Source organism: Pipistrellus kuhlii, unplaced genomic scaffold (assembly GCF_014108245.1).
Source record: "Pipistrellus kuhlii isolate mPipKuh1 unplaced genomic scaffold, mPipKuh1.p scaffold_m20_p_6, whole genome shotgun sequence".
Classification (NCBI taxonomy): domain Eukaryota; kingdom Metazoa; phylum Chordata; class Mammalia; order Chiroptera; family Vespertilionidae; genus Pipistrellus; species Pipistrellus kuhlii.
The window spans coordinates 49,906,912-49,927,761 of record NW_023425562.1 but is presented as its reverse complement, the minus strand read 5'-3'; the positions used below and the strand labels follow the sequence as shown (position 1 = coordinate 49,927,761).

At 40.9% G+C, this 20,850-nt stretch overlaps 1 protein-coding gene across 10 annotated transcripts in view; it reads left to right on the top strand.

The window, feature by feature from the left end:
• The window catches only part of RPRD1B (regulation of nuclear pre-mRNA domain containing 1B), a 58,824-nt gene that overhangs the window by 11,006 nt on the left and 26,968 nt on the right, over nucleotides 1–20,850 (top strand). For 9 of the 10 annotated variants that reach the window (XR_006740339.1, XR_004984575.2, XR_004984572.2 and 6 more), the window contains exons 3-5: nucleotides 4,811–4,944; nucleotides 15,103–15,215; nucleotides 15,659–15,785. Coding sequence is in view for 5 of the 10 variants with exons in the window: in XM_045574681.1 (XP_045430637.1) it covers nucleotides 4,811–4,944; nucleotides 15,103–15,215; nucleotides 15,659–15,785 (374 nt within the window). In the remaining 5 variants the exon portion in view is untranslated. The remainder of the gene's footprint in view (nucleotides 1–4,810; nucleotides 4,945–15,102; nucleotides 15,216–15,658; nucleotides 15,786–20,850) is intronic. The other variant, XM_036419870.2, reaches the window with a different exon arrangement.

Sequence of the window (20,850 nt, the reverse complement as noted above, 5' to 3'; positions counted from 1 at the left end):
CGACCACGCAAACTTTTGGTGTATGGGACAAAATTCCAGCCAACTGTGCCACCTGACCAGAGCTAATGCTATGTTTTTGTCAAATGGGAAAAATATAATTTTTGGTGTGCTACAGAGGTTTAGTAATTAGTTTATTGTGCTAGAGATGAAAAAGGTTGAAAATCACTGCAAGGGAGTCACAGGACACATGCTTAATTCCTCCTGCATTGAATTATGCCAACATATGTGAAATGTGTACCTGGGAAGCTCATTAGAGACTCAGTGCCCAGGATTTTTATTGTGGTTGGCCACAGGCATCCTCTGCCAATATTTCAGAAAGAAAGCAGGTATTGCCAAAACCGGTTTGGTTCAGCGGGTAGAGCCTGCGGACTGAAGGGTCCCAGGTTCAATTCTGGTCAAGAGCATGTACCTTGGTTGCAGGCACATCCCCAGTAGGGGCTGTGCAGGAGGCAGCTGGTCGATGTTTCTCTTTCATTGATGTTTCTAACTTTATCTCTCTCCCTTCCTCTCTAAAAAATCAATAAAATATGCTTCCCTTGGGGGGAAAAAAGAAAGCAGGTGTTCAGCATAAACCATATTGTTTGCACAAATAATTTAGGCATAGTAAACCACCCTTATTATAGTTAGGAAATGGCAGGAACACTTCTGAAACCCAAGTTCCCAGATGCCTGCGAAGGGCCATCCTGGTAAGCAGACCTTTCTAAGTCAGGGTAGCAGTCTCAGGCTCGCTGTGTTAACTCTTTTCTGTGTTAACAGTTGCAGAGGAACATTTCTGCTCCAACTATACATGAGGTGCTATTGGAGTGTTGGGATACTTTGAAAAAATTGTTGCCCTTAGTAGGCTACTTTAGGCCTACTATACATGGGTTAAGACAGAAATACAGAAATTAGAGTAGTTATACCAAGGAAGTGCCATTAAAACTGCAAAGGAAGAAAAGACACCAAGCTGGCTTGACACTCCAAGCAGCAATCCTATGTGTGTATAATACACACTTTTTACTTTTTAGATAAATTTTACAGTGATAATTTTATAATCAGAATTAAAAATATAGTACTTAGTTGTGTTCAACATACTAAGTTATGTATATAATTATCACTTTCCAGTTTATTCATTGATTAATAGCAGTTATTTTTTGGTGTTTCTTTGGTTAAAGATTTCTCAATTTAGAACCGAGTTAGTGCACTATGAAAAGATAACTTCTTTTGTTATAAAAACTACTTTATTGCTTTAGTTGTATTCAGTTCTAGGTACTAAAGTGCATTTAGTTTTTTTAGAGCTACTTACGGCAAAATCTCATCAGTAAAAAGATTTCTTGAGTATTTTACCTGTAACTTAGAAACTTAACGTGCAAAACCTTGACTTAATTTAGCCCTGGTTAATTACCTTCACCAATTAAACTAGAGCCTCCTTTTGGATTTAGCCTTTAGTGGTGAAAGCCTATTGAAAATGTCTTCAGGTTATAATAGGTTTAAGCATCAATTTCCATTGTATAATAATGTGGCAGAAGTTGTGCTTAAATCAGTCTTAAAAGTCTTAATTGAGAATCCCGAATATCCCCAGAGATGGTGGGTGGGTTGGTGTATTGCTCCCCCCCCCCCACCCCCCTTAACTAAATCCTAGTAAGAATTGGTTGTCATGAATTAAGGCTTATCTTTCTTTTAAGTGAAAGGAGAATTTGCAGAGAACACATTTTATGTTAAAAGTTACTAAGTTCTGATTAGTTATTATTTGATTAATTGTAATAACGGTTTTTATAAACCCTACATTTGATCAAATCAGGGAATTTCTTTGCCTTCAGAATAAAGGCCACAATATGGCATTCAGGACCCTCTATAATCTAATTCTATTCTAACCCTCTAGATTCTTCTATTTCTTCACACTTCCCATATACTTAAGCCACCTGAATCACTCACAACTTCTCCCTCTTCACCTTGTTTAATACTTGGAGGGTTCCATTCAAAGGAGAGGAGATAGATGAACAAAGGCACATGTACAAGAGAGAGCAAACACTGAGTAGAAAATATATATGGTCCAGTGTTGCTAGAATGTGAAGCCCCAGGTAGGGTATGGAAAGGTGAAAGACTATTGGATCCCTAGAGATCAGGACCTAGGCCTAATTCGTTGTATTCCAAACATAGTATTTCGTAAACCTTAATGAATGAGCAGGTGAGTGCTTAGTTGATGACGGAAGTTGGCATGAATTGCCTTGATGTAGTAGGATGGTTAACTAATTGTTGGCTTACTGAAACCTATCTAAATTTTTAAAAAAAGATTACAATTAGACAAATATTTGTTGAGCTTGTTGTAGGGTAGAAATAGCAAAGGGGTGAGGTGGGACAGATCCCTGCTCTTACATTCAAATGGGAAGAGTGCAAACAAACAAGTAAACTATATAGCATATCAGAAGATAAGTAATATGGAGAAGAATTAAGTAGGGGTAGAGAGTGTGATTTTAAATAAGGCATTAGGGAAGGACTCACTATGAAGTTGCTGTGTGAGTAAATCCACACATAGAGGCCAGATAAATAATGGGCTTTGTGGGTTTTATAAGGGCTTTTAATTTTATTCTGAGGGAGAACAAACTGGAAGTTTTGAGCAAGAGTGACGTTGTCTGCATAATTGCAGAAACAAGAATTCTATTTTTTAAGCTTGACAATAGATTGTAGGAAGACAAGCATTGAATCTGGGAGACCAGTAATGAAACTATATTGTATTATAGTAATCAGGCAAGAGATGATAGTGGCTTTGACCAAGTTGATAGCTGAGGAAGAGGTAAGAAGTAATTTGTTTCTAGATATATTTTGAAGATGGAATAAAAGTGTTTTAACCAATATCAAATAATTAATTCATGTCTTTAAGTTTTATAAACTATTAGTGGAATTTTTTCTCACCCTCACCTCGACTAAAAGAAAAAGGTTTGCCCTAATCGATTTGGTTCAGTGGATAGAGTACTGGCCCTTGGACTGAAGGGTTCCAGGTTTGATTCCAGTGAAGGCTCGATCCCCAGCCTTGTGAGGTTGGGCCCCGTGAGGTTGTGTGCAAGAGGTAACTAATCCATGTGACTTTCTCACATCGATGTTTCTCTCAGTCTCTCCCCCTTCCTTCACTCTCTAAATCAATGGGAAAATATCGTTGGGTGAGGATTAACAAACAAACAAAAAAAAAGGCTTACCAATAAGAAATTGATTTGCATGTGCCCTGATTTAGTATTTTAACTCCAATTCAGTGAAATTTGACACTAATAATTCATAACTAATATAGTCTGTCCAGATTAGGCTGAAAGCTTACCTCACCATGAGGTTTTTTTTTTTTTTAAACCTATTTCTTTGTTGATTTCAGAGAGGAAGGGAGAAGGAGAGAGAGATAGAAACATCAATGATGAGAGAGATTCATTGATTGGCTGCCTCCTGCACACCCCCTACTAGGGATCGAGCTTGCAACCCAGGCATGTGCCCTTGGCTGGAATTGAACCTGGGACCCTTCAGTCCACAGATTGATGCTCTATCCACTGAGTCAAGCTGTACAGGCCTCACCATGAGTATTAACATAAGTTTGAGAAAAGTGCTGTCAGGGCATAGGGTGGATGAAATTCTCATCTTGATTTGGGATGAAGTTCCTATTAAATTAAAGACACTGACTTATGAAGAAGTCAGGGTATCTTTTCTTAAAAAAAAAAATTTTTATTGATTTTTCACAGAGAGGAAGGGAGAGGATATAGAGCTAGAAACATCAGTGAGAGATATACATCGACCAGCTGCCTCCTGCACACTCTCCACTGGGGATGTGCCCGCAACCAAAGTACATGCCCTTGACTGGAATTGAACCTGGGACCTTTCAGTCCGCAGATCGACGCTCTATCCATTGAGCCAAACCGGTTTCGGCAGGGGTATCTTTTTTTGTTTGAAGTCACTTAGTGTAATATCATTGATATCCAGACAGCTCTACAGACCAGAAAAATTGATAGTAACAGGTGGATGATGAGGGAATTTGTTTCCTTTCAGAAAGTCTTCCCCCACTCTTCCACTTGCTGTCTCATTTTAGGTAAGCTATTGGTTCACACTGAATACTAGTTAGAGTCACCTCATTGAAAAATCATCTGTTTCAAGAGTATAATATGTCAGGAAAAACTTATCTAAATTACTAAGGATTGTATTATGCTCAGTGTGTGAATATGGAATATAGACCTAGCCCAGAATTAAGATAAATGTGAAACAGTTAATTTAAAGTTGAGACCAGTGTATATGATTGTATTTATACATGTAGAGGTGTGTTAGCATTGATGAATAGTACTGAATTTATTCCCCATTTTAAACATTTTTATTATTTTAATTTTTTTTTTCCGATCCTTAAAAGTTTTGGTCCTCTTTCAGTTTCCAGTAGAACGTCTGTCACTAGGTTTCAGTTAATGCTTCTTAAAAAGCGAGCTGTCATGATTGATAGGGAGACCAGTAATGAGGCTATCTAGGCACGTAGGCAGCAGTTGTGCAAATTTGATTGATAGTATCAAATTTTGATAATTCTGTCTGTAAAAATCAGCCATTGACTTTTTGTCTTAGTCGCCCATCTTTCAAAGGGGATAAAAGATACATTTCTTTTACCATGTAATCTGTCATTCCACCATAGGAAGAAGGTAGTTTTCTGGTCAAGTTTTGAGTATCCACTTATCACAAAATATACCTTACTCTTCCTTCTGTTTTTAAATGTGTAAATATTTAGTCAGTTGTTGATTTTTTAAAGAAAGTACATCTATCTTAATTAAAAACAAAAAAATCATAAGCTTATATATATCTTTTCATCTTTTCTGGGCAGAGAGGCAGATGAAGGCTGTAAAAAACCTTTAGAAAGATTGCTGAACATCTGGCAAGAAAGAAGTGTGTATGGCGGCGAGTTCATACAGCAGCTGAAGCTGTCTATGGAGGACTCCAAGAGCCCTCCCCCCAAAGGTAGAAACATCACCACATGTTTACAGCTCTTGGTCTTTGCCTACTTTCGAATCAAATATGAAAAGCTGCAGTGGGGGTTGCTGTGAACCACCAGCGATTATGATTCTTCAAAGAGATGATCATAAATGATGGTGAGAATTTATGTAGTGCTCGCAGAGTGTAAGCCTGGTTCTAGTATTCATGTTGTTCATCTTCACACCCTAACTTTGCTCTGTGCCCTCCTTGTCTCTCCTGCCTTTCAGTTTCTGTGCATTAGGGAAAGGAACAACAAAGTTTTTTTAGAGTTGATTAGGAAGTACCTAAGGACGAAGTCCCTTAGCCCTTTTAGAACTTGGTTTAATTAAATATTGATGTGGTTTTGGATCATACTTTTGATGATTGTCAACTTTCTGTCTAAATTGATTTTGGTCTCTACTGAATTCAGGATATCCTTGGGAAGTGTGTACATGTATGTGAGTGAGTTTTGCTAAGTCCGTAAGAGCTTATGTTATGTTATGTTATTTATTTATTTATTATATATATTTTATTGATTTTTTTATAGAGAGGAAGAGAGAGGGATAGAGAGCTAGAAACATTGATGAGAGAAACATCGACCAGCTGCCTCTTGCACACCCCCTACCTGGGATGTGCCCGCAACCAATGTACATGCCCTTGCCTGGAATCGAACCTGGGACCTTTTAGTCCACAGACTGACGCTCTACCACTGAGCCAAACAGGCTTCGGCAAGAGCTTATGTTATTTAAAGATAAGAACAAACATTATTTGGTTCTTTGACTTGTATTTAGTTGTTCAACTCTAGTTGGCATGACTTGTTTCTAAGCTACGACCTGATCTGTCACATACCCATTGCCTAGAGCACATGTGTCAAACACAAGGCCCGCGGGCCAAATCCGTCCCGCCAGGCCTTGCAATGTGGCCCACACCGTGCTGTCATCACTGCACTCCGCTGCGTTTCCATCACAATGACAGTTTATGACTGTTCAGTAAACCATTCGGCCCGCGATTTAGGCTGGATTTTAGATTTTGGCCCCTTCTCTGATTGAGTTTGACACCCCTAGCCTAGAGGATCAAGTCCAAGTACTAATACATTATGTAGGACCCTTTAGAATCTGAGCTAGTTTACTTTTCCAGATTCTTCTGTCATTCCCTTACGTATACCATATTCTTTTGGCCACACCAAACAATTTTCCCTCTGGGTGCTCTACTGGTGCCTCTTCCAATGCATTTGTTGTTACCTCTGCCTGAAATGTCCTTCTGCCCCTTTCTCTGTGTGATGAACTCATTTTTCAATAATTGCCACTCTCATCCTGACATCTTCCCTAGCTCTTCTAGCATGTAGAGCCATTCCCCCTGTGTACTGCGGGTACTTCTTACATGCCTCTGCTGTAGAATACAACCACTGCAATAGCATTCATTCGGCAACCCGTTATTACCTTCTGTGAGCTCTTTCAGGTCTGAGTTTATATGTATTTTAAGGGTGGATAGCTTTCCTGTGAAACTAGAGGTTACAGGCTCCCTAAGAATGATATAAATGTTTTCAGACCGCAGGTCATTGTTGTTTTACTTGGAGTTGATTAAACAAAACAACAAACCACACAACAATTTTGGGGTCACTCTGCACAGTAGGTCCTGAAAAGCAAGATACTTCCTACCTCAGAATCTGGTGATGTTTGTATTGCTGGTGGTATTCTGCACAGTGTTGAGGAATTATTTAGCAACCTTTATTTATTCTGCCTCAGAGTTCATTGGTAAACATTGCTAATTTTTTAAAATACCTTTGGGCAAGTAGGAGAGCTCTGAAATACAATGTTTGAAGCTAAGTGTTGAATTTCAGGTCAATAAGCACTTGCCAGACATGTGCTTTGAGTAAACAGCTATGCTGTAGGAAGGAGAGAAGAGTGAGAAATAGTTTTGCACTTAGAGAGTGGCCAGACAAATGGGGAAATTTGTGGCCCTGGTAGGTTTGAAAATAGCTTCATTGGCGTTCTCAGTTTTTTGAACATTTAGATATTAACAAAAAGGGAGGCAGGATTCCTCTGTGTGGAGGATAATGCTATCTAAAGATAATTTCTCCTGTATTCTGTAAAGACGAAAACACCTTGGAAGGTTCCAACATGTATATTAGTCCCAGTCAGTCACTATCTTTTCACTGTCTTTGGACCTGAGTTATCAGAATATTTTACCACAATCCTTTCAAAATATGGATGCTTTCTCCAGTAGTTTGTTTGTAAATTTAAATAGTCTTTTTATATTTCAGCTTTAATTCATGCACAATTCTTTATTTTTAAACAACTTTAGAATTTATCTTTTTTTTTTAAAATATATATTTTATTGATTTTTCACAGAGGGGAAGAGAGAGGGATAGAGGGTTAGTAACATAGATGAGAAAGAATCATCGATCAGCTGCCTCCTGCACACACCCCCACCAGGGATGTGCCCGCAACCAAGGCACATGCCCCTGACCAGAATCGAACCCGGGACCTTTCAGTCTGCAGGCCGACGCTCTATCCACTGAGCCAAACCGGTTTTGGCTAGAATTTATCTTTGAAATAAATTTTTTTCTGTGAAACATTGACAGTTCTAACATTGGAGAATGCATGAAATTAGGAATTTTGTTTTAGAATTACAGATTTCTTGAGTTATGTACCAGTCTCCCCATGTGTTTTAAGGTTGCCTCTCTCTTTTGGGAATACTCATGCTTTTGCTTGACTGGAATGGGTCATACATGAACCATATAGTATTGTATAGTTGTAGAAGGATTTAGAAAGGAAAGGCAGATACAAAGGAAATAGCATTTAATTGAGCATATATTAGGTACCAGCCTCTGCTCACTGCTTTTCATAGTAATTTATTTTAGCTCCTTACAACTACTCTTTTAATTTGGGAATTAAATCACAACTTTACAGGCAGATGACTACATTTTGTAATGTGATTTGAGAACCTTCATGCTATTTTCATATTTCAGATGAGGGTACAAAGGCTCACAAGGGTATAGTAATGTTGTCTAAGTAGATATAATTAATAATGGAGAATTCAAATCCAGATCTTTGTGACTTTAAAGCCTGTGTTCTTTATACCATCCTTCATTCTAAAAGCCCAGTGGACTTGAATTAGGGTATGAATTTATGAGCAGGCCACTTAACTTTCCTGGGTCTTAGGCTGGTTAGCTTAGCTATTCAGAGCAGGGGTTTGACTTCAGACTTCCAGAATATGAATCCCAATTTTGTCATTTTCAAGTTTTGTGACCTTAGGCACAGCATTTGACCTGTCTGGGCCTCAAATCTGTCTGGGCTTCACTGTACTTTACTGGCTATTAATAGTAATACCATACAGGGTTGTTGTGAGCATTATTTGAGATAATGGAGATAGGGTGTTATTAATCAAGTGATGATATAGCTTTTATTTGTCCCCCCTATCCTACTCCTGTGAAAATTGTCCCCTCAACTGGGAGTTGTCTGGAAGTTTGACCAGGGGGTAGGCCTGGGACTGGCTGGGGAAAGGGAAGGAGGCCCTGGCCAGCTGCCGCAGGTGGCCCAGGGAAGGGAGGGAGTACCCAGCTGGCAGCCAGTAGCTGCTATGGACCCTACCAGTGCACGAATTTTGTGCACTGGGCCTCTAGTAATCTAATATTCCGAGTTTTTAAATACTGTATGGACTGTAGCAAAAATAGATGGAGACTTAATTAGTATTTTTAGTTTCTCAGATTTTTTTTAAGACTATCTGAAACCATAATGGTTAAGAGTTCAAGTCCTAGGCCCAGCTTTCCCATGTTCAAGTCTGGACATGGCTGCTCAGTTCAATGAGATAATCTGGGTAAAGTGATTTCAGAACTGCCTAAAATGTCAGCCCTTTGTTGCAGATTTTTTTCTTTATTTTGCAAGGAGGGAACAAAGAACAAGGAAGCTGTTGCAAACAATATTTCCTGGATGTTTTCTCATTATAAAAGAAATATAAAATTTGTGAGTTTTTCTTTGCCCCACAAAATTTCAAGTGAATTCTTTAGGAGATCCAGGTTTAAAGGCAGATGACTACATAATATGATGTGATTTGAGAACCTTTTGACTTAACTTTTTGACTTAAAATTAGTTTCATGGTCTGCCATAATATCTGAAAATCTATCAAAATGCAGGTCTCTAAGAGGCATATCATAAACACTTAGGTAACTAGGATAACTTGAAAGTTAGCTGAGTACAAGTTCCCCTGGAGATAGAGACACGTTGGAGGATAGGAGAGAAGGAGTGCATTATGAAGACAGAAGGATTTGGGTCACTTGTAGTGTCTGTTTGCCTTGCGTAACAGTGTTTGAGAAAATAAAAAGGGAGTATAAAAACTGATCAGAAGCCAAATTGATAGGGGAAAGGTGCCTTATCTTAGATTTAGATGTAGAAAGGGGACTGACAGATTTCCTAGATTATTTCTTTTTAATATATTGATTTTTTACAGAGAGGAAAGGAGAAGGATAGAATTAGAAATATCACTGAGAGAGAAACATTGACCAGCTGCCTCCTGAGCACCCCCTACTGGGGATATGCCCACAACCAAGGTACATGCCCTTGACCAGAATTGAACCTGGGACCCTGTAGTCTGCAGGCTGACATTCTATCCACTGAGCCAAACTGATTAGGGCTCCTAGGTTATTTTTAATGGTTGTCTGACTAGATTGAAAATACTGGGCATTATGACTGCTAACTTTGTACAGATGAGTCAGGATGGTTACCAAAGCGGGCTGTCCTGAGGACACAGTGATAGTCACTTCTGGCACTCCACTAGTGTTTTCTGAGTTCTGAGTTCTGTGTGTCCTCTGCCTTCAACGAGTTTCAAGCTCAGTGTGTTGACACTTGCCTAAGTATTACAGGGATGGAAAAATAATAAGACACTTAAATGTTTCTATCAGAGGTAAGGCCAGTGTCTGCCAGTGCTTTGGGAATTAGAGGGAGATGATGCCTGAGAGAGAGCGGGAGTACTTAAGGTGATATTACCATTACCATGAGTAAGGTAGCTTTGCACTTGGGTAGCTAGCCATTTGAGGTTTTTTAATAGAGGCACGATGGGGTGAGTGCTCAGCTTTAGAAAGGTTAATCTATGATAATAAAAGCACAATATGCAAATAGACTGAACAGCTGAACAGCGGGATGACCATCCAGATGACCACGCTATGATACCCACAGGAGTCAGCCAGCCAATGCAATTGGTGCTATGCAATTGGTTGGGGGTCTAACCATTGCCCCAGGATCGCCCTGCAGAGGGACACCAAGCCATCGGCTGGCGGGGCACTCAATTAGGGGGCTCCACGATTGCCCCAATGAGGGAGGCCCAGGCCACCAACTGGCAGGCTGTGGTGGGTGGGCAGGGCCTCCCTCTTTGGGGGCGATCTGTTGCGAAGCCCCGGCCAGGTGGCTAGGACCTAGCTTTTTGGGGAGATTGATCACAGGCGACCCAAGCAGAGGGCACAGGCCAGGCTGAGGGGAGCCTTTCCCTCCAGTGCACGAATTTTATGCACTGAGCCTCTAGTTTAAAATAAGAGCACTAGAGGCCTGGTGCACAAAATTTGTGCATTGAGGTGTCCCTCAGTCCAGCCTGAACCCTCTCCCATCTGGGACACCTAAAGGGATGATAGGGCCTAAATAGGCAGTCAGACATCCCTCTCATAATCCAGGACTGCTGGCTCCCTATTGCTCGCCTGCCTGCCTTCCTGATTGCCCCTAACTGCTTCTGCTGACCATCCTGATCATCCCCTAACCACTGTCCTGCCAGCCTGATTGATGTCTAACTGTTTCCATGCCGACCTGTTTGCCCCTAATTGTCCTCCCCTGCAGGCCTGGTCACCCCTAACTGTCCTCCCCTGCAGGCCTGGTCACCCCTAACTGCCCTCCCATGCAGGCCTGGTCCCCCCAAACTGCTCTCCCCTGCAGCCTAGGTCCCTCCCAACTGCCCTTCCCTGCAGGCCTGGTCGCCCCAAACTTCCCTTGTCTGCTAGCTTGATCACCCCTAACTGCTCTCCCCTGCAGACTTGATTGCCCCTAACTGCCCTCCCTTGTAGGCCTGGTTCCTCCCAGCTTCCCTCCCCTGCTGGCCATCTTGTAGAGGCCTCCTTGTATCCACATGGGGGCAGGATCTTTGACCACATGGGAGCAGCCATCTGGTGTGTTGGAGTGATGGTCAATCTGCACATTACTTTTATTAGATAGGTTAGAGGCCTAGTGCATGGGTGGGGGCCGGCTGGTTTGCCCTGAAGGGTGTCCTGAATCAGGGTTCCATTGGGGCATGGGGCTATTTGGGTGAGGGGTCTGTGGTGGTTTGCAGGCTGGCCAGCCCCCTGGCAACCCAAGCAGAGGCCCTAATATCTGGGGTTTATTTATCTTCTACAATTGAAACTTTGTACCCTGGAGTGGAGCCAAGCCTTCTGCTTGCTCCATGGTGGCAGCCATTTCTGTTAGGATTTGTTTACCTGCAAAGATGCCAGCATGCCTCACATGGCCTCTAGCTAGAGGTTCCTCCCCTTTTTCCACACATCCTGGGCCTCCTCAGGGATCCGGCCATGACACCCTGCAGCTTGGGCTTTCAGGTCTGGCTTCCTTGCCTGGCTGCGCATCAGCTGCCATGGGAGCTTTGCCTCAGGAGTCGCCCCCTTGGATCATAGTACTTGCGAGTGGGTGTGTGGATGGGTGGGGCGGCCTGGCAGCAGTGATTTGATGTCTGTAGTGTGCCTGCCTGCCCCCCCCCCCCCCCCGCCGCCCTGCTGCGGCGCCATGCTGGTCCTGTCTAGACTGCTGGCAGGGGGCTTCCAGTCTGCGACTGGGGCTGCTGGGCTGCGACTGGGGGCTGCAGGTGGAGGACCCTGGCACCCATAGGGCTCTGTCAGCATCAGGAACTGGAAAGATCCATTTTTCTGGTTCCTCCCCTGCCATTAAAATTGTTAATGATTCATTCATTGACCTAAGCTTGGGGCCCCATAGGCTTCTTCCCTCCCACCACAAGGCAGGCTGGGGCGCAGACTCTGGGTGCCCGAACTCACAGCCCCAGAGGTCCCTTACCTCCCGCCGCACAGCCGTGGCGCGGAGCGTGGGCTCACGGCTCCACAAGCCTCTTCCCTCTGGCCACAAGGCAGGCCGCAGCGCAGACACTGGCCGCGTGGCCCCATAGACTCCTCCTCTTCCGCAGCACAGCCGTGGCTCGGCACTAGCTCAGTGTCCCACTCCCAGTCCTCGGGCCAGAGACCCCTCCTCTCCCTCGGCCAAGGAGCAGATACTAGGCTCCGGTTGCCTGGGTGATTCTACCAGCGTCTGCTATGGGTGCTGCCATTTTTTGTCATGGAGTGATGGCTAATTTACATATTACTCTTTCATTATGTAGGACTAGAGGCCCGATGCACTGAAATTCACACAAGAGTAGGCCTTCTTTCCCCTGGCTGCAGGCACCAGGCTTCCCTCCAGCTGCACTTGGGAGCCAACTTTGGATGTCCAGTCTAATTAGCATATTACACTTTTATTATTATAGAATTTTTTGTATGAGAGTTTGAAAACTAAAGGACTTAAATTTTATAATTCTTTTTACTCTAGTTAGTATATTTAACAGTTTATTGACTATTTCTAGGTATCTGGAAGTGGACAAAATAATATAAATTTTCCCTTTTTTGTTCTTATACTTAAATTCTAAGTGTAGTGGTTAAATCTCTATGTGGGTCATACTTCCCACTGTCCATTAATTAGATAGCTACTGTATGCAAATCACTGCTAGATATTTCAATGCAAAGTATATCCTAATAGATTTTCTGTTTTAAAAATACAGCAGTTGTTGCATTGCATAGTAGTGCAGCAGTTTAAAAGTGACCATGTAAGCTGGAACCCTGCAAAGTGATTTTAATAATAAAGTTGTGATTGTGCTATAACTTTTAAGATTTTTTTTTGTTAAAGAATTAAAATCTCACTGTTGATTATAATTGTATATGGAAACAAAATAGTAAAATTAATATTTAGCATGCTATAACAAAAGATTAAAAGCATTGAGAATAAAAGTGTTTTTTTCTTTGTAACAAACTTGCAACAAGTGATTCAAATGGAGCTTGCTTGCTTGTACAATTATGACATGGAACAAGTATCTTTTCTGTCTTAATGAATTGTCATACTCCTAAGTTTGGTTCAGCTTCCAACATTTTATTCTTTGTTTTTAATGTCATGAAAATATCTCTGAAAGTTCCTTTAATATGAAGTTCTTTGTCATCATCAATTCCCCTGGGACATTGTCATTTTCATCATAACCACTTTCTTCATTGACTTGATCAGTTGCACTAAGTTCCTCTGGCTTTGAGTCCAGTCTCTAGATGCCTGGGGCAGTGCCAACAATCCTACAGCTAGCTGTTTCTGCTATAGCTCCCTTCAGATTTCACTTAGTATTAGTTTTAGTTTTAATTTCTTTGCTGCTCTTTCATCTTTTTCAGTCAGTTCTCAGTTTTGATTACTCATTTTTATAAAATATATTGTGGATTTTATCAGTGGGGATAATATAACAATCTACTGTCTGTGTCTGAACTGAATAACAGATGTACAGTGACCAGTCACTGACCTTGAAGAAGTAATAATGGTCACTGATCATGATGCACTTCTATTACTTACATAGTGATTTGTGGACTGCGGCTAGTAGTGAAGCTTGCTCTTTATGCAATTACCCATAGTTTATATGCCATAGTAGATGAAATTTGGACCATGTTGTTGAGGAACTGGTGGTGTTTAACTAAACCATGGTAACATATCTCTGCATACTAGAATTATGCAAAGTGAGGTCTGCCTGTATTGCAAATGCTTCTTTTTTTTGGGCAGAATAGACAAAAACATTAAGAAAAAATAAAGTTTATAATATTAACTTGGCTTTTATATCAAACATAGCTTGGCCAATTAATGTGTAAGATAGAAAACAGGAACTATCCTGTTGGTTCTGGAAGAAAATGTTCATTTAAGCAAGAAGAATATGTTCTGTTTATAACTTACAGAGTCCTGAGGTAGGTGCCTGGTGACCCCTCATTTAACAGATGAGAGGATAATTGTGTGGTGCTAGATAATGTAACTGCCTTGAAAAGAGCACAGATTGTGTATTCATACTTTTAAATGTGTTACTTAATCTCTGAGTCTTCATTTTCTCACCTGTAAAATGGAAATATTACACCTTAGAATTGTTGGAAAGATTAAATGTAAAGAAACTATTGCAATGCCTGGCACATGTTAGGAGTTCAATAGTATCTTTTTGTTTTATTGATTTCAGAGAGAAAGGGAAAGAGAGTGAGAGAGAAACATGAATGATGAAAGAGAGTCATTGATTGGTATGCCTCCTGCACACCCCTTCCTGGGAATCGGGCCCACAACCTGGTATGTTCCCTGACCAGGAATCAAACTGTGACCTCCAGGTTCATAGGTTGACGCTCAATCACTGAGCCACACTGGCAAGGCATCCAGTAGTTTCTTTCCAAACAAATTTATCATTTAGATTTACATCTCATAATTGTTTGGCATTTATTTTTTATTGTACAATTTGGTGCAAAATGAATGATCTTGGGAATTAATACATGTATCATAACAAGATAAAAGCATATGTACAGATAATTAAAAATGTAAACTGTTAGCTTCAAAAGTATTTTAAGATAAGATTATTTTGTTTTTAAAAAGATAAAGGATATTTGTATTTAGTTTTTGACCCAATTTTGATGGGGTTCTCTCTACTATTTATTTTCTGAACTTATCTGAGAAAGCATAAAAATCTTATTTTATATGAAGCATATTCTCTATAAACTCTGGCACACATTGATTTGCTTCATTATATTGTTTGATGGATTTCTTACCATTTTACTTTTGTTAACTTTTTTTTTTAAGATAATGAGTTTTTAAATGAAATATGTTAGTTTAGTAAGTTTCACATGATTTTAGATGTTTGTTTTGACTAGAATTTTTCCAGTGAGTTAATCTGAGATGATAGACTGAGGCCATTTTGACTATTCAGTTTAAAATAATTTAAATTTAAAACAACTCATAAGAGGTTAATGTTAAGCTGTCTCTGAAAATGAGCCCTCCTGCCCTTTTTTTTTTACAAGTGACCCATTATGCATAACATTGAATGCTTACCTTTGCAGGCTTTGGGGTTTCAAATTTGTCACTTCTTTCTTTTCTGTAGCAACAGAGGAGAAGAAATCTCTGAAGCGAACTTTTCAACAGATACAAGAGGAGGAGGATGATGACTACCCTGGAAGCTACTCTCCACAAGATCCTTCTGCAGGACCCCTCTTGGTATGTCTTGATCCCCAGAGGACAGGGCAGAGCGACTTGGTGAAGTGACCTCTAGTTGGAGATTCTGACCACAAGGTGGCGCAGGTGACCAATACAATGGAAAGGGTAGTTCTCAGGGCACTGGGTACAAAATTCACCCAGTGAAGCTTTCCAGACAGCAGGCTTGACTTTGTCTTTGGATGGCCGGACTTTGGCATAGATTTATGTTTTATAGTGTATTTGGATTTGGCATTTTTTTACTCCTAGAAATTGAGAATATTCTTTAAAAATAGATGTTTGTGAAAGGTATAGAGTTATCTAGAATTTTACTCATGTTCTGCCATGGGCATGTAAATGTCAGACATGATCATTTTTAGAATTTGCCTCCACCTCATATAACTCCAACTAATTTGTTTTATATTCCATGTGTTGACGGAGAGTGTTGTTTGTGTTTTATCGTATAGACTGAGGAACTAATCAAAGCTTTGCAGGACCTGGAAAATGCTGCATCAGGGGATGCTACTGTCCGACAGAAAATTGCTTCTTTGCCCCAGGAAGTGCAAGATGTTTCTCTGTTGGAAAAAATAACAGGTGAGAAGGAAGAATTTGGTTGAAAGATGAGGGAAGAAGGACATATCTCTAATTCATCAAACTCAATGGCATACTTATGTCTGCAGGTGTAGACTCTCCATTTGGTATTAGGTACTCTGCCATCCTGGGATGTAGAACATAACTCATATGCTAAACAATGAAGCTGCTGGAGTAGTTCAAGCTTGAATAGAGACTCTAGGAATTATTGCAAATATGCTGGCATGCCACACATCTTGTGGCATTTTAAGTAAGGTCTGTTGAAAACACAGTACAAATTGTGTGGGCTGGGGACTCGGGGGGAAGACACTAAATACTTGACTCACTTATTTAAAAAAATATCTATATTTCAGTGTACAATGTGATATACACATTGTACACTGACCCTTCCCATAGAAGATAGTGCCTTTGATGCCAAGAACTCTAGATATGTATTGTTAGTTGTGTCAGTTTGCCCTATTGATGATCACCCCCAATTAAACAGGGAGGGACAGTTGACATTAACCTCCCTTTATGCATGGGAAATTGAAAGGAAGGAATAAAGCATGAATTAATATTTATAGAACATGCTCTGTGCCATATAATTCTACTCTTTGTGTTAGTTAATCTTTTGAGACAACTGAATATCAATATAAACCCCTATATTACATAAGAGGAAATTGAGGCTTTGAGATGTTAGGGGTCTTGCCCAAGATCTTGGGATTTCAACCTGGGCTGAAAAGCCTATTTTATTTCCATTAGAAAAGCTCAGACCTTTCATTCCACTCTCTTCTAAGGGCCACCGTTTTTTCCCTTCCAGTTCTTTGACTTGGCTGCTTCATTAATTTCCTCCATATCCATTTAAAGGAAATCAAGGTTGCTCATGAAACCTTTCCCTCATTCAACAAATATTTGAGGCACACTGTGTAGCAGATGTTCTTGGTGTACAAGCACATCTCCTCATGGCTTAAGTGCCAAAAAGAAAAATAAAGCAGGGGTGTGATGGGGAGATAATGATTTAGGTACTACTATTTTAAAAGTGGTCAGGGAAGGCCTTTCTGGTGAGATATCTTCCATCAAAGGTCCCCAAGTTAGGAAGCAGGCCATGAGTTATCTAAGAGGAAGACATGCTGCCAGGCAGAGGGAAAAGTACATGCAAAGACCTTCAGGCAGCTGTGCACTCAGTTAAGAACACAACAAGGAGGCCTTCTAAATCATACAAAAATTATTTCAGCTCATTCCCTGCTAGATTTCACAGTTTATTGATCCTTCTGTCTTTTTCCAACCATCACTCCCCTTATGTCCTCATTTTTTTCTTTACTTAGCTTAGGATCTTTATAATCTTAAATTCAGAATACATTTACATTGTTGTGCAACCAAATACCAGGACTCTTTTTATCTTGTAAAACTGAAACTCTATATCCATTAAATAATAGTTTATCATCCCATCCTCTTCTCACTCCTCCCATCCCACCCACACCCCTTGGCATTCACCATTCTTAAATCCAGCTTTTCACCTATTTCTATCCTGGATCTGCACAGCTGTATGAGTCTTAGGAAAACAAAACACACATTGGCTGGCTTTTCTTTCTCCTTCTGTGGATGACATGCTGTTTTCCAAACCAGTCCCTCTACTTGTTTGTTAGAACTGTTCCTTCTCACCTACTCAAGGACATTGCTCCAAAAGAACTCCACTTTTCTCTTGCATCTTCCAATTTTTCCCCCTCTACTGGATCATTCTTCACAGCATAAAAACATGTTGTTTTTTCCCATGTGAGAAAATTTTTCTTGACCTGTATCTTCCTCTAGCCTAACACCTTATTTCTCTGTTCTTTATAGCAAAACTAGAGGCCCATTGCATGATATTCCTGAAAGAATAGGCCTTCCTTCCCTTGGCTTCACTCCTAGCCCCTTGGGAGCTGGCCAGTCCCCGTTCCTGGCCCTCCCGGGAGCCAGCAAGTCCTCACTTCTATCTGGAGCACTGCTCCTGTAATTCCCTCCGCCGCCCCTCTTCCCCCTCATAGCAGGCATCCCATGCCCACATATGCAAATTAACCCACCATCTTTATTGGGATAATTTGCATACTCTGGCGTAGCAGAGGTACCGTCAATTTACATGTTTGTAAGATATCTTAGAATGCCTATGCTCATCTGTTTCTCCTCTCATTCTCTTTTGGTTCTATTTTACTGAAACTTCTCATCAATTTTGCTGATGATCTTTCTGTTGCTAAATTCAGTGGTGAATATTTTGCCCAATCCTAACTTGACAAATTAAGTCATCTTAATTTGACCTCAGTAACATTTGGCCCAGTTGATTATTTCTCTTTCCTGAAACTACTTTTTCACTTGGTGTCTTGGTATGGTAGACAGAATAATGATCCCCTTTTTTGTCTATGTCCTAAATTCAGAACCTATGAACATAATATCTTACATGGCAGGAGGGACTTTGCAGGTGTGACTAAGTTAAGGATCTTGAGATGGGAACATTGTCCTGGACTATTCGGGTGGGTCCAATATAATCATGTGGTCCTTATAAGAAGGAGGTAGGAGGGCAAGAATCAGAAGGAGATATGATTATAACAGCATAAGTCAGGGAGATACACTTTGAAGAAGGAAGAAGGGTCCATAATAATAAATGATAAGATTATCTGTATTGTTTTAAGCCACTAAGTTTGTGGTGATTTGTTACAGCAGCAGTAGCAAATGACCTGTATTTTCAGTTTCCTCTTCTCTTTCTGGCTGTGTCTTTTCTTTTTCCTTTGCTGGTTTCTTTACTTCTCTTTGACCTCTTAATATTAAGTACTTAGCTCTCTTCTCTTGGGTTCACTGACAATTCATCTCATCCAGTCTGATTATTTTTACAGGTTTTTGGGTGTGTTTGTTTATTTGTTTGCTAGTGATCCCTAATTTATATTTTTAGTGTTAACCCTTCTTGACTTTGAGACCCATACATCCAACCTCCTATTTAGTATTACTACTTGCCTATCTAGATAGATATTTCAAACTTAACCTGCCCCAAACCAAAGCTTTGATATTCCCTCCAAACCTTGTTTCTCTCATGGTCTTCTCCATTTTAGTAAATGGCTTCCTCATTATTCTGTTGATTGGGACCACAACCAGTAACTGACACCTTCTCAACACCTCCACTGCCACTTCCTGGTGGGAGTCACCACCATTTTCATTTGGATTAGCAATCTCCTCCTCTCTGGTCTCTGCTTCTTCCTCGTTCCCCATCCGCAACATCATTCTTTTCTAACATAGTAATCAGAATGATCTGTTAAAGTGGAAGTTAGATCAAGTCTCCCTGTGTTCTCTCAGCCCCCTAGAGCAGTGTTTCCCAAACTTTTGACATATGTGTACCCCTTCTATAATTTTTGTAACGCTTAGTACCCCTGGTACTCATGAGAATGTAGAATTAGGTGCAGCTAAGCACGGTGCAGTGCATATCCCCACCAAACTCCAGTGCAATGCGTACCTCCACCAAACTCTTCCTGTACCCCTGGGGGTATGCGCACCACACTTTGGGAAACACTGCCCTAGAGTAAAAACCAGCGGTGTTCACAGTTTGGCCCCTGTTACCACAAAGACTTTCACTACTTTCCCCTTGCTCGCTGCTCCAGTCATACAGGCTTCCTGCCAGTCACTCTCCCCTCCTAGGGCCTATGTTCTTGCTGTTCCCTCTGGAATGGTCTTCCCCAGATAGTTCTGTAACTTCCTTCAAGCCTTGGTTTACATATCTCGGTGAAATTTACCCAGACCACCTATTTAAAATTACAGTTCTCCCTTCCATTGCCTTCTTTTTCTTCTGCCTAATTTTTCTCCAGAGTTATCTTCAGTTGATAAATAAGTAAAATATAGTGTGTTGTTCCTCTTTCTACCTGAGGATGTGAACTTGGGAGGCACAGAGGTTTTGTCTTGTGCCCCCAAGTTCAGTTTGTCTCAGAACCTAGAACAGTTCTTGGGCACACAGTAGGAGCTCAAATATTTGCTAAAGCTAATTGGAAGGTTTTGAACAGAGGATTGACAAGTATAAAAGTCTAATTGGAGAGGGCTTATTGACCGTGGGAGGAGAGAAGTTGGGTACCAGGAGTACAGACAGCTCCCTTGAGGAGTGCTGTAAAGGGAGCGAGGGAATGGGCCAGTAATTGTAGAGTGAAATGTGGGCCAAAGAGAGAGTGTGTGTGTGCTGCTGGTGGTGCTCCAGGAGAGGAAGAGAGAAGTCGGTGTGACATGGGGAAATGGGATCTATGCAGAAACAGTCTTGGAGGAAGCAAGAGGGAATGTGATGCTCGTGCACAAGTGGAGGCTGGCTGAGAGCCACACAGCCTTTCATCTGTGTAACAGGGAGGGCACAGCACCTGAGGACCCCACAGGTAAGTTCTTTTAAGTAAACATCTTGTTGCATTTTTTTCCTATAGCTTATAAAAGTATTACAAGTTATTTTTCTGGGTTGTAGTTATTTGTGTGAATGAATTATCTCCCTTGTACCAAGTTCTTAGTGAGAATTGATATTTTAAAAATCTTAAATAGTTGTGTTTTTCATGTCTTTTTTTTTTTTTTTTTGCCACAGAGTGCTTAAACATCTTAATGAATTGACTATTTATAAAAATCATATAGTTAAACAAAGGTAAAACCAGCCTAACCACCCCAATAGTTTATTCTCAGACTTGATCACTGTCCTCTTTACCCTCTATGACTGAGATTGTCTCTCTTTTATGTTCTGTCTGGCTCACTCCTCCTTCACCAAGAACATCTTTTTGTTTTCCTATCCCTGAAGGGGGTATAAGTGCCTGATTGTTGGCATCAGACTTAATTCGGAATCCCTCAACTGTTCATCTCTCAATATTCATATTAAGAAGGCACCAGTGCCCTGACTGGTACTTTTGAGTGGTTAGTACGTTGGCCTGCGCGCACACAAGGATCAAGGTTTGATTCCTGTTCAACGACATGTGCCTGGGATACAGGTTTGATCCCTGGCCCTGTTCAGGGTGCATGCTGGAAGCAACCAATTGATGACTGACTCACCTCTCTCTCTCTCTCTCTCTCTCTCTCTCTCTCTCTCTCTCTCTCTCTCTCTCTCACACACACA